This window comes from Abramis brama (assembly GCF_963993115.1).
Source record: "Abramis brama genome assembly, chromosome: 23".
NCBI lineage: Eukaryota > Metazoa > Chordata > Actinopteri > Cypriniformes > Leuciscidae > Abramis > Abramis brama.
Window position 1 is genome coordinate 21,188,837 of NC_139985.1, and position 17,894 is coordinate 21,206,730.

At 47.7% G+C, this 17,894-nt stretch overlaps 1 protein-coding gene across 3 annotated transcripts in view; it reads left to right on the forward strand.

The window, feature by feature from the left end:
- Positions 1-15,377, forward strand: part of slc1a8a (solute carrier family 1 member 8a) — a 54,291-nt gene extending 38,914 nt beyond the window's left edge. The window contains exons 11-12 of one of the 3 annotated variants that reach the window (XM_084101461.1): positions 547-649; positions 14,903-15,377. In XM_084101461.1, the coding sequence (XP_083957587.1) occupies positions 547-609 (63 nt within the window). In that variant the 3' untranslated portion in view covers positions 610-649; positions 14,903-15,377. Of the gene's footprint in view, positions 1-546; positions 799-14,902 lie in introns of those variants that run through there. The other 2 variants (XM_084101463.1, XM_084101460.1) reach the window with 2 other exon arrangements.
- The last annotated feature ends 2,517 nt before the right edge of the window (positions 15,378-17,894 follow it).

Consider the following 17,894-nt stretch of genomic DNA (forward strand, 5'->3'; position numbering starts at 1 on the left):
AGGAAGTCGAGCGAGGGTTAAAGGTGATACCCAGTGACAAAACAAAAAGGAGGCACCACCGTGTGGCGTCAACTGGTAATACTCCACTACACTCTGGCTGTTACAGACTTCAACCCATTGTGGTGATTAACGCATTAATTTACACTATTAGTTAATAAAATATGTTATTAAGGAATTAATACATTGACACATTTAATTAATAACAATTCATATATTACTTAATCTATTAATCATTTAGAATCTTTATTAGTTACTAATCATTAATTAATGGTACCCGTATTGTAAAGTGTTGCCGTTATTATTATTTTATGCAGCACTGCAGCCTATGCCTACAAGGCACAACAAACCTGGTGTTCATTTTTGTATCATTGTATGTGTGTGTGTGTGTGTGTGTGTGTGTGTGTGTGTGTTTTGTGATTTTTAAAAAGCAATTTTAACCAGAAAAATCAAAAATGTATTCCCAAAATCTTGCAGCCCTATAGTTTCTCTTGATATCAGCATGTTCACAGCTGTTTTTTGTTGTTGTTGTTGTTATTGTTTTTACAGGGACCAGATGCCCCACTGATGAGTCCTGCTGACTTCAACATTCACATGAGTCTCTGTACATGAACATGATAAAGTAAAAAATCAAACACCTTGAAAATGACAGGTATGTACGTTTCAGGAATGGCACAAAGGTGTGTGACTATTCAAGTCTGTGTCTTTAGATCAGTGTGTTAAATAATGTGCTTTTTTGTCATTTGTTGTGTATCTTTGGATTATGTTGTGCTTTTAATAAATCCAAACAATCAAAAGGCCATTCTTTTTTAAATCTCCTCATTCTTTGTGCAAGGTTGCTCAGAATGATAGGGCCTGATAGCACCTAAAGGCGGGCAAACACTGTGCGATGTCTGTGCGATTTCAGCAAGGAACCTACTCACACTGAACGAGTAGATCGCATGCGATGTAAAGCCAAAGCTCAGGATTTATGTGCTCACACTGTACGGTCCGAACGTCGAGCTGCGACTTGACTGCTCACTGTAATGATGGGTCAGAGACGTTCGGATCCATTTGCAGTGTTTATTAGTAGAATAGTCAAACAGGCAGAAATCAGGGAACAGCGTTAAGAATGTCAGAGGCAATCCAGAATCACAAACAGTGTTAGGCAGAAGTCGGGGCAGGCAGCAGAGAATCATAAACGATACCAGGCAGAGGTCAGGGCGGGCAGCAGATAAAACACGTGAGTAAATAAACAGGCAGAGGTCAGGAAACAGGAGTCAGTACCATGCAGAGAAAACGCTCAGAAATGTCAGCCGTGGCAAAACAAGACTTCGCAATGACCAAGAGTTCAGAGTCAGTATAAATAGAGAGGAGAAGTGGATGCACCTGTGCAGGTGATTAGACCTAGGTACGGGGCTGATGGGAATTGAAGTTCAATACTCAGGTGAACTTGATCTTTGGTGATTGGAGAGAGCCACAGAGGTGCGATCTATGACAGAGCCCCCTCCCTGCGAGCGGCTCCTGAAGCGAGGATCAACACGACGCCGAGGTCTTCCACGGGGTCTAGGGGCAGGTCTCTCTGGGTGGTTCTGATGAAACTCAGTGGTGAGTGCGGGGTCCAGTATATCTTGTGATCTCACCCAGGATCTCTCTTCTGGACCATACCCCTCCCAGTCGATTAAGTACTGTAACTCCCTGCCTCGGTGCCTTGAGTCGAGTATCTCCTTTACCCGGTAGGCCTCCTCACCGTCGATGATGATGGGAGGGGAACTCTCATTAGCAACCTCATCCTGGTCCCTCTCTCCTCTCGGAACCCCAGCCGGTTTGAGCAATGACACATGAAAAGTGGGAGAAATGCGATAAGTGGATGGTAAGGCTAGGCGGTATGACACTGGAGTTATTTGTCTAAGAATCTTAAAAGGACCCACGTACCTAGGATTTAGCTTCTTGCTGGGGAGTCGAAGACGAAGATCTCTTGATGACAGCCACACCCACTGTCCAGGAACGTATTCTGGCCCCCTTCTCCGAAGACGATCGGCCTGTTCTCTGACTCTACGGACTGCTCGTTGAAGGTGTACATGAGCGTTGTTCCAGGTCTCCTCACTCCTCTGTAACCAGTCATTAACAGCAGGGACATCGGTAGGTTCGCCAGACCAGGGAAATAGAGGTGGTTGGTACCCAAGTACGCATTGAAAGGGTGTGAGGCCCGTCGAGGGTTTGAGAAGGGAATTTTGTGCATACTCGGCCCACATGAGGAAACGACTCCAGTCCTGCTGGTTCTGATGACAGTAGGTGCGCAGGAAACGTGTAAGTTCTTGGTTTAGCCTCTCTACCTGACCGTTGGCTTGTGGATGATATCCGGAGGTCAAACTGACATTGATATTGAGCTGTCCACATAACTCCTGCCAGACCCGGGAGGTAAATTGCGGTCCTCTATCTGATACAATATCCTCAGGTAGCCCGTACAGTCGAAAGACCTGCTGTATCAGAGCCTCCGCTGTTTGAAAAGCTGTAGGTAGTTTGGTTAAGGGAATGAATCTACAGGCCTTAGAGAATCGATCCACCACCGTAAGTATCGTCGTGTAGTTCTGGGAGCGAGGCAGATCAGTGACGAAGTCAACAGCAATATGAGACCATGGACGTTGCGGTACTGGAAGGGGCTGAAGTAATCCGGCTGGTTTCTGATGTGATGCTTTGACTATGTTGCAGATGGTGCATTGATGTACAAAGGAAATCACATCGGCCTAGGCCACCAGAAGCGATTAGTCACAAGATGAGTGGTGGCTGTAATCCCGGGATGTCCAGCACTGGGAGTATCATGCACCCACTGTAATACCCGGGTACGGAGGCATTGTGGCACATAGGTGCGATCCGGAGGGCAATCAGGCGGTGTTTGCTCCTGACTCTGAGCCACTGCAATCTCTGTCATTATGTCTGTAACAGAGACAGGGGTGCCACAATGAGGCCCCAACAGCAGCAGCACCACTGCTCTGAATGTACCGGCAGATGGAGGCGAAAAAATGAAGTGACGTGATGATGAGGTCAAAAGTTCAGTGTTTAATCCAATAGGTGCAACTGGTATTTACAGTGAAAATCCAAAGAAGGAAAAAAAAAACTAATCAAACAAAAATAAATAAAATAAACTGTTTAAAGTTATCTGCACACAAAATTTGGCTATACCAGTAAATCGGCCCAAAAACAGAGCAATAACTCCCCAAACACTCACTCTACGAGCTTCTTAACCACACTGAGGCGCCTTCTTAAAAAGGCTAAGCCCCTCCTACTTGGACCAAACCATTTGGTAATTAAAGATAATAAAAGACATTTAAAGAAGACAAATCAAAATAGATTTAACAGTAACAAAGAGATAAACAGTTTGAATAATATAAAAATATATAAACATTGAAAACAAAACAACTCAATTAATTATTAATGTTGAACAACGCGTATCAAAGAATCAAACAGAACTCCAATCTCCCCCTCACACATGACAACAATTAACTGTGCCTATTGGCGGGAAAGAGACATTCAAAATGGTGGCAGTTCCTGTGACCGGGTTTCGTCTGTTTGGTAAAGTAAGTACGTAAGTATGACAATTTATTATTATGTAAGAGGTTAATTGAAATCAATAAACATATAACATGGTTACCGGTCTTGACAGATAGTGTGTTAAGATGTTAGTGTGAAAGTGTCTGTATGTATGCATTTTCTCAGTCCAGTGTCATACTAAGAGTCTTCTCCAAAATAAGAGTCTCTAGTCACAGATCCTCACTGTGACAATGTCCCACTGTACCGGGGCGAGAATGAGTGTCTTGGGAAGTATGGGCTCTGATGTAGATGAAACCGAGGAACTGTCGAACTGTCGGGAAAGGGCGTCGGCCTTGCCATTCTTGGAACCCGGGCGGTACGTAACTTTGAAATCAAATCTGGAGAAGAAGAGAGACCACCTGGCCTGTCTGGGGTTCAATCGTTTGGCGGCCCGAATGTACTCTAAGTTCCGATGGTCAGTCAGAACCGTAAAAGGCAAGCGAGCTCCCTCCAACCAATGCCGCCATTCTTCAAAGGCGGCCTTCATAGCCAGAAGTTCCCTATCTCCCACATCGTAATTTCGTTCAGCTGGAGTGAGTTTGCGGGAATGGTAAGCACAGGGGAACAATTTAACTGGACTTCCATGCCGCTGTGATAATATTGCCCCAATCCCAGTATTGGAAGCGTCCACCTCCACAATGAACTCTCTTTCAGGATCTGGATGGTGCAAAATGGGAGCGGTGGTGAATTTCTCCTTGAGCTGTTTAAATGCTGCGTCACTCTCGGCTGTCCATTTTAACCGGTGTCCTCCACCCTGGAGAAGAGATGTGAGCGGTGCGGCAGTGATGCTGAAGTTTCTAATGAACCGTCGGTAGAAGTTGGCAAAACCCAGGAAGCGCTGCAATTCCTTTACATTAGTGGGTTGTGGCCAGTTAACCACTGCTTGTACCTTGCCGTTGTCCATGGTTACTCCCTCGGTACCGATGACGTAACCCAAGAAGGCGATCTGCGTCTGATGGAACTCACACTTCTGGACCTTGGCGTATAGTTGGTTGTCGATGAGGCGCTGAAGTACTGCTCTCACATCTTGCACATGTGTTTCGAAAGTCTCAGAGTAAATTAGAATGTCGTCAATGTAAACAATTAGTTTCTGGTTAAGCATATCTCGGAAGACCTCATTGACCAGTGCCTGGAATACGGAGGGACTGTTGGCTAGCCCGAACGGCATCACGTGATACTCATAGTGCCCGGTAGTGGTTGAGAAAGCGGTCTTCCACTCGTCTCCCTCCCGGATCCGAATCAGATTATATGCATTGCGTAGATCCAATTTAGTGAAGTACTTTGCGGTGCGGAGCTGTTCAAGGGAAGCAGGAACCAAGGGTAGAGGATAACGAAACTTCACAGTAATCTCGTTGAGACCACGATAATCGATGCAAGGGCGTAAACCTCCATCCTTCTTCTTCACGAAGAAAAACCCAGCTGACGCAGGGGAAGTGGATGGTCGAATGAATCCCCTAGAAAGTTGTTCCTTGATGTACGCCTTCATAGCGTCAGACTCGGGTTGCGAGAGGGGGAAAATTCTTCCTCGTGGGGGCACAGTTCCAGGAATAAGATCTATAGCACAGTCACAGGCTCTGTGAGGAGGAAGTTGAGTAGCTTTACTCTCACTAAAGGCGAGTGCAAGATCATGGTATTCGACAGGAATCTGTTGAAGGTCTGGATTCTCAGTGTGAGTGGAAATCGTGGTAGTCTTGATGAAAGGATGCAGGCATTCCGTTAGACAGGTGTTGGACCACTGGATAATCTGTTTATCAGTCCAAGAAATGATGGGGTTATGCTTCTCTAGCCAGGGAAGACCCAGGATGATGGAGTGTCGTGGAGATTCGATGGTGAAAAATTGAATAGTCTCAGTGTGCAGAATGCTAGTGCTTAAGGTTACTTCTTGAGTGATGTGTTGGATCTCTCCGGTACCCAAAGGGCGTCCGTCTAGCGCTGCAACTGCCACCCGGGATGTACATGGAAGAAGAGAAAGATCATGCTCTTTAATGAATGATAGATCAATAAAGTTTCCTGCAGCCCCTGAATCTATCAAAGCAGTGGTATGAACTATTTTCTTGCCAATGCGCATACTGACGGCTAATTCAAAGGGTTTAGAGGAACATAGATTAGAACTCACCGCAGCAGAGTCTCGTGATGTGGGTCTGTTGGGACAGGTCGCCCTCATGTGGCCGGATTGCCCGCAGTAAAGGCACAAGCGATTGCGCAATCTTCTCTCTCTCTCTGCGGGAGTAAGCCGAGTGTAACCGATCTGCATAGGCTCAGCTTCTAGACTTGCGGAAGGAGATTCGACGACTCGGTGCATCTGAGGCACTCGCCGTGCTCGCATCAGGTTATCAAGACGTATGGTTAAATCCATGAGTTGGCTGAGAGACTTATCCTCATCTCGACACGCCAGTTCCCCCTGCAGATCAGAATTGAGCCCCTTTCGGTAGAGTAATTTCAACGGAGCTTCCGCCCACCCAGTTTGTGCAGCGAGGGTGCGGAAGGAAAGTGTGTAATCTGCCGCTGAACTTCCCCCTTGACGTAGAGAAAGTAAAAGTTCGCCAGGCTCCTTACCCCCGGCTGGATGCTCGAAGACCTCTCTGAATTGGCGGAGGAAATCATCATAGGAGGGAAATGACAGGTTTCCCCCCGACCAAAGCGCCGTCGCCCAATCCAGAGCCTTTCCAGTTAAAAGTGAGCAAATAAGAGACACTCGGCTGTCCTCGGTGGGATAGAGGTTAGATTGTTGGTTAATAAACAGTGAGCATTGCAGAAGGAATCCCTTACACCGTTCAGGCGAGCTGTCATATTTATCAGGAAGAGACAGTCGTGGATTACTTGAACTTGTACTCACAGTCTGAGTTGGCTGCTCTGGAGATGCTGCGGGAGGAGCTGCGGCGGCGGCTTGTGTCGTGAGGGCTTGCATAGATCTCACTAGTTCCTCGGTCAGCGATGTCAGCTTGACGAGCTGTTGTTGGTGGGCTGCGAGCATGGAAGCCTGTGAAGATACTTCGGAGGTAAGACGATACATGGCTGCTGGATCCTGTGTGGGCGAAGTCTTCTGTAATGATGGGTCAGAGACGTTCGGATCCATTTGCAGTGTTTATTAGTAGAATAGTCAAACAGGCAGAAATCAGGGAACAGCGTTAAGAATGTCAGAGGCAATCCAGAATCACAAACAGTGTTAGGCAGAAGTCGGGGCAGGCAGCAGAGAATCATAAACGATACCAGGCAGAGGTCAGGGCGGGCAGCAGACAAAACACGTGAGTAAATAAACAGGCAGAGGTCAGGAAACAGGAGTCAGTACCATGCAGAGAAAACGCTCAGAAATGTCAGCCGTGGCAAAACAAGACTTCGCAATGACCAAGAGTTCAGAGTCAGTATAAATAGAGAGGAGAAGTGGATGCACCTGTGCAGGTGATTAGACCTAGGTACGGGGCTGATGGGAATTGAAGTTCAATACTCAGGTGAACTTGATCTTTGGTGATTGGAGAGAGCCACAGAGGTGCGATCTATGACACTCACACTATACGTGTGAAATATGCGCGAATCAGCGCGATAAATCCTCGTGCCGGGTTGCGCCTATGGACGATATCATGTAGCCTATCCAGAGATATTGTCAAAACAAGCATCAGCTATCAATATCAAGAAGATTTAGCATTTCCAATTTATATATTAAATTATTAGTAGGCTAGTATTATTGTATTATTATTATTATTATTAGGGAAGGCTACTTTTATTATTAAACTGATAGGCTATTATAATTAAATAGCCACGCAACAATTTCATAGCGCATCACCGCATAACCAACGCACTGTGAGGATAATAAAATATTAGCCTACATAGAAGCTTTACTTCTCCTCATTAAAAATTGTCTAAAACATTTAGGTCGATTACAATGAATTATATACATATAATTCATTATTAACAGTCTATAATATGTCCGAACACTGCAATAATTCATCAATGAAAATTAAAAACACCTTTATTTCAAAAACATTTTTTAATAATAAAAGAGGCAAAGTGTACATCGCAGGTGGCTTGGAATAAGTGGGTAATGGTTAATCCATTTTCCAACACGAACTGGAGGTAAGCAACAGTAATTTGTAGCTTTGAACTACAGAACTTATAGATCTCCCTTTTTTTCTTTTTTTTTTTTTCTGCAGATGAAACTGTTTTCGCACAGGCACAGTGAGGGAAAAAACGGTAACACTTTAGAATACTGTTCCTTCATTAATGAATAACTACACAGGAACAAATGAGTAATGCATTAGTAACACTCTAGTAACTACTATTAACTAACAAGAAACGATACTTGGTTACTCACGTAACCTCGGTTCTCTCTAGAGAGGGAACGAGTATTGCGTAAGCTGTGCTTACGCAGCGGGAAAAGCCTTCTTTTCTCGAGATACTGAAACCAAAAATTATCCTTAATTTCATATATTGTCAACGCAGTGCGGCTGCAGGCAGCTGAGCTAGAGCGGCATACTGCGCGCTCATTGGCTGCCGCGCGGCAACTGCTTAAGCCTACCAGTGAGCCTGGCGTGACGTCACGCCCAATGAGGGCGCGCGCGACCTCGCGCGTCACAGCCCGCCAGAATGGGCGGCGTCAGAGCGTATATAAGGAAGGCTCGTAGGCTATATTCTCTGTTTTCTGTCGACTGAAGCGACACGAGCGATAGGCTCAGCACGGTCAGGGAACGCAATACTCGTTCCCTCTCTAGAGAGAACCGAGGTTACGTGAGTAACCAAGTATCGTTCTCTTACGAGAGGTTCTCTCGTATTGCGTAAGCTGTGCTTACGCAGCGGGAACCCTTTGTCCACGCCGTGCGAGCCTAACAATCACATATGACTCATAGAAAAAACATAGAGGTGATTAAAACAGGTGGCCAGCGGTGCGGGCCAGCGCATGTTCATAAGCACACATAGGGAAAAAACACAGAACGGCACTGCCGGTTCATGTAACTGATACCCTGAGCGTGCAGCTCAACAGACAAGCTAATCGGTAATACAGCCTGACCCTTGGGCAGGACATGAAACACGACTAGACTGACAGAAGTTTAGCCTGCATAGCGGGAACTTCCAGGTTATAAAACCTAACAAATGTGGAGGGGGACGCCCAGCCCGCCGCCCTACAAATGTCGTCAATGGAAACCCCACTGGACCATGCCCACGATGAGGCCATGCCTCTGGTGGAATGAGCCCGTATGCCTAACGGACATTGCAGGTCTTTGGACGCATAAGCTGCTGCAATCGCGTCTACTATCCATCTGGATAGTGTCTGTTTCGAAGCGGCGCGACCCTTGATGCGCCCGCCAAACGAAACGAAAAGCTGCTCTGAGAACCTGAAGGCTGCAGAGCGCGTCACATAACACCTTAACGCCCTGACCGGGCAAAGGCGGTTAACCCCTTCCTCACTGCTGGAGGACGGCAGGGCCGATAGGGTAACGACCTGAGTCCTGAAGGGAGTGCCTAACACTTTGGGGACATAGCCGTGCTTCGGTTTGAGAATGGCTAACGAGTCGTTAGGTCCAAACTCGAGGCACGACGCGCTGACGGACAGCGCATGTAAATCTCCCACACGTTTAACTGAAGCCAGAGCTAGCAGAAAAACGGTCTTAAGCGTTAAGTATTTCAACTCCACAGAGTCCAAAGGCTCAAAGGGATGCGCTTTTAAGGACTCCAGGACCAGAGACAGGTCCCAAATAGGAACCGACGGGGGCCGCGGAGGGTTCATTCTCCTGGCCCCGCGTAGAAAGCGGGTAATGAGTTCATTTCTGCCCAGTGCACGGCCGCGCGCCGACTCAGCGAACGCTGCTATGGCCGCGACATAAACCTTGAGCGTGGAGGGGGACCTGCCCGCGTCCAACATCTCTTGGAGAAATTTCAATACCTGTGGAACTCCACAGGTCCGAGCATTAGAACCCATATTCACACACCACTTGTTAAACACTGACCACTTAGACGCATAGAGCCGCCTCGTCGAGGGGGCTCTGGACTGCGTGATCGTGTTAATTACCCCTTCTGGCAGGCCAACGAGTAATCGTTGATTATCCACGCATGCAGAGACCAGTGCTCTGGATGGGGATGCAGAATCGAGCCTCGGGCTTGAGAGAGGAGATCTCTCCTCACCGGAATCGGCCATGGGGCTGTGTCTGCCAGTCTCATTAGCTCGGGGAACCATGGTTGGTTTACCCAGCGCGGGGCTATGAGGAGCACTGCGCAGTTCGCCTCCCTGATCCTCGCTAGCACTTGAGGTAGCATCGAGATCGGTGGGAACGCGTACAGCGGAGCGCTGGGCCAGGTCTGGGCCAGTGCGTCCTCCTGTTTCGAGAAAAACCTCTGGCACTGAGCGTTCTCGCTCGTGGCGAAAAGGTCGATCTCCGCTTCGCCGAAACGACGCCAAAGCGTCTGTATCGTCTGGCGGTGTAAAGACCATTCCCCTGGGGGAACGTTGTCCCTGGACAGTCTGTCCGGGCCGTCGTTCAAACGACCGGGTACATGAGCTGCCCGTAGGGAGCGCAACGGGCCTTGAGCCCAGGATAGGAGGCGCTCTGCGAGCGCGCACAGGGTTCTGGATTTGATTCCGCCCTGGCGGTTCACGTACGACACCACTGACATGTTGTCCGAGCGAACTAGCACATGGTGTCCCCGTAGAAGCGGTAGAAAGTGCTTCAGCGCTTTCTCGACCGCCAGCATCTCTAGACAGTTTATGTGAAGGTCTTTCTCCGTATTCGACCACGGGCCGCAAATCGGACTGCCTTCGTGAGTCGCTCCCCAACCCATGTTGGACGCGTCTGTCGAGATCACTTTGCGGTGTGCGATGGTTCCCATCGACACTCCCCGCTGATACCATTCGGCCGCCAGCCAGGGCTGCAGGGCTGTAACACAGCGCTGAGTCACTCTGATTGGAGCACGGCCTGAAATCCATGCTTTGCGGGGCATTTCCGTTTTTAGCCAGCGTTGAAGCGGACGCATTCGGAGTAAACCCAACCGCAGGACAGCTGCTGCTGATGCCATGTGGCCCAGCATCCTCTGAAAAGTTTTCAATGGAAAAACTTTTCCCTCCTGAAAGGAGGCGGCGAGGTGTCGAACACAGCGCGCGCGCTGTGCGGACAGTCTGGCCGTCATCGCCGCCGAGTCCAGATCTATACCCAGAAAAGTGATAGACTGGCTGGGGGCTAAAGAGCTCTTGTCCCAGTTCACGGAAAGACCCAAGCTTTGCAGGTGACCGAGAAGCGCTTCTCTGTGGGAAACTAGTTCCTCCGCTGAGTGCGCTATAATGAGCCAATCGTCCAGATAGTTCAGGATTCGCATTCCCCTCGATCTCAGGGGTGCGAGAGCCGCATCCATGCACTTCGTAAATGTACGGGGTGCCAGGGATAGGCCGAACGGCAGGACGGTGTACTGATATACCTGGCCGTCGAAGGCGAATCTCAAGAATGGCCTGTGACGGGGTATAATCTGAATCTGAAAGTACGCGTCTTTCAGGTCGAGAGATATGAACCAGTCCCCCGGGCGAATCTGCGCGAGGATTTGACTGGTTGTGAGCATTTTGAACGGCCGTTTCATAAGCGTTTTGTTCAAATATCTCAGATCCAATATAGGTCTGAGTGCTCCGCCCTTCTTGGGTACGAGGAAATAGCGGCTGTATACGCCTGCCTCGGAACCCGGAGGGAGAACCCGTTCTATCGCCCCTTTGTGCAGCAAATTCGCTATTTCTGTGTGAAGCAGATGCGCTGCATCCGCTCTCACTATAGTCTCGGCCCGAGCGCGATAGCGCGGAGGGCGGCGAGCGAATTGAAGCGAATAGCCCTTTATCACTGTGTTCAGTACCCACTTCGACACTCCCTGAATAGCTTTCCATGCATTCGCACTCATAGCTAGGGGTCGAATCGCCTCTGAGTCTCGCCCGCCGCACAGCGCGGGACGGGGGATCTGTGGCGGTGTAAGCGCGAGTCGCGCAGTGGCAGTGAGGGGGAACGGGGGTTCGCTGATGGCGGCAGCCGGCTGAACGGCGCTGTGAGAGAGCGTTGTGTGTGACGGCTCGCGGCGCGGAAGCGGGGCGGGCTCGCGCATGTTTATCGGAGAGTGTGCGTGCTGTAAAGCGGGCACAGAGCTCTTTATTATCACACAGCCGGTGGCTGACTCGTACGTGTTTACATGAGAGTGTGCGCGCTGTGTAGCGGGCACAGGGCTCTTTATTAACACACGGCCAGTGGCAGAATGTTCTGGTCCCCAAACGTGTGAGACAGAGCGAGCACTGTGTAGGTGTGAGCGCTGAAGTGTGGGCACGTGACCTACAGTTATCACTCGAGCGGCCGTAGCGCGCTTTATGTGAGTGCACTCTGTGGGGTACACAGGGGGATTTGTGCTTGTGTGTAGTGATGAGCACTGGGAAGTGGGCAAGCTTACTACACTCATAACACTGACGGCGTGAGCCGACTGACCAGATATTACACTCTTTATTCGATTTATCTGGGTCGCCGTAAAAACGGCGTTTGTGTGCAGGCGAGAGAGTTGAAAAACTGGCTCGTTGGCTGCTGTGGGCACTACTGCCGTAGCCTTCGATAAGGGGACTGGCAGAGGGATACATTTTAGCTTTGACGGTGGTCCGGCCGCAGCGGGACTCGACCGTCTTTTCCTCCCGGCGGATGCTAGGAGGACTTTGCAGGCTCGGGCTTCAGCGTTACCTTAGGCCGAGGCCCACGCGGGGGCGGCGGCCTGTGCTGGCTGGTGGAGCGGGACCTAGGGCGGCCGCGCTGGCGCTGCTGGGGGGCTGGGGGTCTAGATGGCCGTTGTGCGGAGCTGCGTGCAGGAGGCTGGTTAGAGCGGCCTGCAGCGGAGCTCGAGCGGCGGGGCAGGAAGAGGTTCATGGCCTGTGACGCTTTCTGTACCTCAGAAAAACGGTCCACGAGGCCACTCACTGCGGGGCCGAAGAGACCAGTAGACGAGAGCGGGGCGTTCAGGAAGACGGACCGCTCTTGTTCCCCCATGTCGGCTAGCGTTAACCACAGGTGGCGCTCAATGACGGTCAGCGAAGCCATGGATCGACCGATAGCTTGGGCCGCTGTCTTCGTCGTGCGAAGGGAAAGGTCCGTCGCACTGCGCAGGTCGGTTAAGGCCGATCTATCCAGTTCTCCCTCGTCGAGCTGGCGGAGGAGGTCCGCTTGGAGAACTTGAAGGACCGCCATTGTGTGCAGGGCTGAGGCGGCTTGCCCAGCGGCGGAGAAGGCGCGGCTGGCGAACGCCGAAGTAGTCCTGCAGGCTTTAGACGGGAGGGCAGTCTTTGAGCGCCATCTCTTGGATGGGGGGCAAAGATGCGCTGCAACCGCCTGTTCGACCGGTGGAATCCGGTCATACCCCTTCTCCGTGGCTCCGTCCACGCGGGAGAGAGTCGAAGAGGCTGGAGAACGGAGTCTGGCCGAAACTGGAGCGTTCCACGATTTAGCAAGCTCGTCGTGAAGCTCAGGCAGAAACGGCGCTGGTCTGGATGCTGGGGCCTGGCGACCGGAGGTCAGGAAGCATCCATCGAGCCTGTTAGGCGGGGGTACCTCTGGCGGTGACCACTCGAGGCCCAGGCGCTCGACTGCCATAGTGAGGAGGCGGAGAAGCTCGGCCTCCACCCCGGCGGGAGCCCTGCTGGAAGCTCTGGTGGAGGAGGCGGATCGGGCGGAGCCGGACCACACCTCGCTGTCCGACGCCATCAAAGAGCACGTGTCCAGTCGATCGTTGTCATCCGCTTCATCCGCTGTGTCGACGGCATCGAGGGCGAGAGCCGTCGGCTGCGCGTCGGGGAGCAGGGGCGGAGAGGGAGAGAGCGAGGCTCGCGGGAGAGGCTCCGGCGAGGCCTTGGCTCGTGTCTCAGGCTCCGGAGGGCGTTGTGAGCGGCGTTTCTTTTTACGCGGCCCAGCAACGGCAGGAGCGGTGTCTGTGAAGAGGGCGAGTCGAGCCCGCAGGGTCGACATCTGCAGCTCTTCGCAGAATTCGCAGCCGCCCGAGGACAACGCGACGGCTGCATGGTCCCGTCCCAGGCAGAGAGCGCAGAGGAGATGGCGGTCTCTGTCGCTGAGCGGCGAGCGGCATGAGCCGCACGTGGTGCGAGGCATTTGTAACAACGCCTCGTGCTCTTTTAGAGTGCTGCGGAGAAAAGGCAAACACACACAAAAAGAGCTTATTAATGAAGGATATCTATCGCCGGATAGCTGAGCTGGCACGGCAGGCTGAAGGCGGCGAAGAGATCGTCCGGCTTCCTCAGGCTGTCCTAAGCTGGCTCGTTAGCTTGATCCAAGAAGGCCACGGCGACGGTTTCCTCTCAGAGATCAGCGATGCGAGTGCTTCGCTGAAAAGACAGAAATCAGAGAATATAGCCTACGAGCCTTCCTTATATACGCTCTGACGCCGCCCATTCTGGCGGGCTGTGACGCGCGAGGTCGCGCGCGCCCTCATTGGGCGTGACGTCACGCCAGGCTCACTGGTAGGCTTAAGCAGTTGCCGCGCGGCAGCCAATGAGCGCGCAGTATGCCGCTCTAGCTCAGCTGCCTGCAGCCGCACTGCGTTGACAATATATGAAATTAAGGATAATTTTTGGTTTCAGTATCTCGAGAAAAGAAGGCTTTTCCCGCTGCGTAAGCACAGCTTACGCAATATGAGAGAACCTCTCGTAAGAGAACTCTGATTAACGAATTAGTAAGTAATCGCACTTAGATGAATGTGGTAGTTCATTATTAGCTAATCAATAACTACTATTTGTTTCATACCTCCCAGAGAACTACTATCTACAGGTTCATAATTAACATGAATAATGCATAATTTATAATAAAAGGTAATGGTAACCCACTAGTAATGACTCAAGTGTTACTACATCATTTTAAAGGAACTACTAATTATTTGGATCAGTATTCTAAAGTGAAAAACATGATAACAACCTAATATTGACTGAAGTCATTGTAAGCTTTTGAGATTTTTGTAAGGTTTTGGATAGTAATGAATCAAGTGTTACTACATCTTTATAAAGGAACTACTAATTATTTGGATTTAATTATTATCTGCTTAAATCCATATACTTTACAAAATATCAATAATATTTACCGAGCCGACTATGGACCAGTGAGGTGCAGAAATGAAGAAGAGCAAGTATTTATAAAATATTATGAAATGATGTTGTGTAAAATATACATAAAATACAATAGATAAAAAATATATATAAAAGACATGTTATTCAAATATTTTTCTATCTGTAGCAAAGACAAACTACCTATTTTAAACAAACATATTTATACATCACATTTACATGTTTCCAAAATACCAATGGTTTTATATACAATATTGATGTAGTCTATTCCTGCCATAGGCGTTTCCGTTATCTGGCATATCGCAGCTTTGTCAGCTGGTGCTGGGGCTACCTAGGACGTACTGTGAGGGTTTTCATCCCGTCCTGTGTTGTTCAGCGGATCAGCCAGCAGTTTCCTCATCCAGCTGGACAGTATGTTGGGTTCCGGCCACCCCTCGACTGAATCGTGACACACGATTTGGAGGTTTTTTCAAACTGTGATGACAGAGAAGGTGGAATGGGGACTGTGTGCAGCTCTTCCGCATATGGTGTGGGGTCCAAAAAGACTTTATGTAGCAGAAGGCTCATAAGGTCATCGACATAGTCTGTAAAAAGAGTCACTCTATTGTTTTATAGAATTACTGATAAACAACCTACCTTTGTTGTATATTTATCATTAGTGTAATATTTACAAATATTTTTCTTTAGCTTATATTTTATTTATTATAGCCATTTATTTGTTTTATATTATTGATAAAATATATTTGACAACTTACTGTATGTTGGGTCTGTTTTCACTGGCTTAGCTGTGCATTCCCCCTTTTTGGACTTAGGAAAAATGAATTTATACACCACCTGTCCTTCAGTTGTTGTTGCCTGCTCGCAGTTAGCATTTTCATTATAGTGCATTGCTGCGAGAGACAGCCTGTAATCATTGCACAATCCATTACAATTGTTAGACACATCGTTTAAAAATATGACTGAATATGTCAAAGATTATTACCTGCACAACATTCCTATGAAAGGGAAAATCACATTCTTTGGGGCAAAACGCAAAATCAGACTGTGGAATGCCTTTAGTGATGACGTCTGAAAGTGGTGGCTGAGCTTTTCTATATCCTTGAGAACTCTCTTGTTGTATAATAGCTTTTCCACTTTGTGGAGTGCTATTGATCCTGTAACGAAACAGATCAAAATATGAACTGTGAAAAATGAATTACTGTAATTTAATTTACCCTCTCTATATAGTCATACCTGGTTGGAACCATTTTGTTGGATCCCTGGAAACTTTGTCTGGGTGTTCAAACTTGGGGAAGAGTTGGTTATCATGAACATGCACATTTTGTATGTGGTTCTGCAGTGAATTCTACTTCGTCACCTTTTCTGGCCCAGACACAGAGGAATTCACACACCAGTAAACATGGTTTCTGATGCTGCGCAACCATTTTTTCAGCACCTCGCAGTTCTTCCTTTGTGAAAGTTTTTCAAGTTTCTTAGATAAACGTGTACAAAGTAAAAGATCGTTTGTACAATCATTATTTCAAGATAATTAAATTACAACCAAAATAAAAATGAACAAGTTAAGTTGAACATTTTAATTGAACAATTCATTGAACTAGAATCAACTTTGTATTTGATTAAAAGGTAACACTTTAGAATAATGGTCCGTCATTAATAAGTAACTATGCAGGAAGTAATGAAGGACTTATGAGTAGTTCTACATTAAAGGGTCACGACACCCCCCTCTTTCAGCTCAAGTCTAGCTCACAATCTTTTTGAAAAATGCAACTTAATTGGGCGTGGTGGCTGTGAGAAGAAAGGAGGGGAGTGGGTGTGGTATGGCACGGCAGGGGAGAGGGGGGACTGTCATCGCCAGTGGCCCATGCATGCATATCGACTGTCACTAAAAATCAGTGGTAAAACGTGAGGAAATGCTAGATTTTTTTTATAGCTGGCAAAGTTATAGTCTAATGAAATACACTGACACCTTATAATTGTATTTAAAACATATAAATGCACATGTATATGTATAATTATGTCATTATAAAATATATATATATTTGTTTATATACACACTATAAATGCATATATTTGAAATTCGCTTTAAAAAAAAAGTTCCGTACATAGCCATCTACGCGCCCCCTAAACCAACATAAAAAAGATGGACAGTGACATAGAAATTTGCACAAATTAAGCATACGTTCCATACAATTTTGAGGTATTATCGACATATCTAAATTTTAATAACGAGTGATTATTTAACAAAAGGCAAGTAAAACGGTCAGGGTTACATTTTAGACACACACACACACACCTCTGAAGCGATAGAAAAGTCCTCGGGACCGCATCACTCGCAAGACGAAACCTGCATTGGTGTACAAGGCCGAAGTCCACCATTCTCCAGTTGTACGGTTGCTACATAGTTTAGATGTGTCCGTGGTTGATGGCCAACCAGCCGCCCGCAGTCAGAGTCTAGCCCTGGCAGCATCGCGGGGAAAGATGCACTGGAACTTTTGCACCACGAAAACAAACGCGCGTCCCATCATTACCTCTCTCATCTACTACGCGATAGGCGATATCATAGTTTGACATGTCTGTCATTGGAAAGATCCACGTGGTGTCATGAATAATTAATAGAAAGTGTCTTCTCATTGGATAAAAAAACTCAGTCTCATTAATAATTATGAGACACCGATGAGTCATCAGAGTACTATAGTGCTCTGCCATGTCATAGTCTGTGACGTGGACACGATGAAGATTTTAAACCCGGAAGACGAAAATAGCGGAAAAAAACTAAAATTTAACCATTTTCCCCCTACTATTAAATCTAACAGATGCTAACTTTGTCTTCAATGGTGTTCAACACACATACCTCTGTTAAAATCTCAGAAATTTTGGTTTAGGGTGTCATGACCCTTTAACACCTTAGCTACTACTATTAACTAATATGGAAACAATATTAACTAATCAGTAAGTAATATCGAATTTAGGACTAAGATAGTTCCTTATTAGGTAATCAATAGTTACTTAATGAGATTGGCATCAGAACTAATAAGTAATTATGACAACTTATAAAGAATTACTAATTAATTACTAATCACAACATTATTGTGTCTGAGACGTTAGCAATTATCTTTTTTTTACCTTCAACGTGGTCATAAAATTCATCACTACTTACTCAAGTGTTACCTAGTCACTCTTCAAGGACTACTTGTGATCTGGACCATTATTTTAAAGTGAAAAAGATGTTTTCACTTTAAAATAATGGTCCAGATCACTAGTAGTTCCTGCA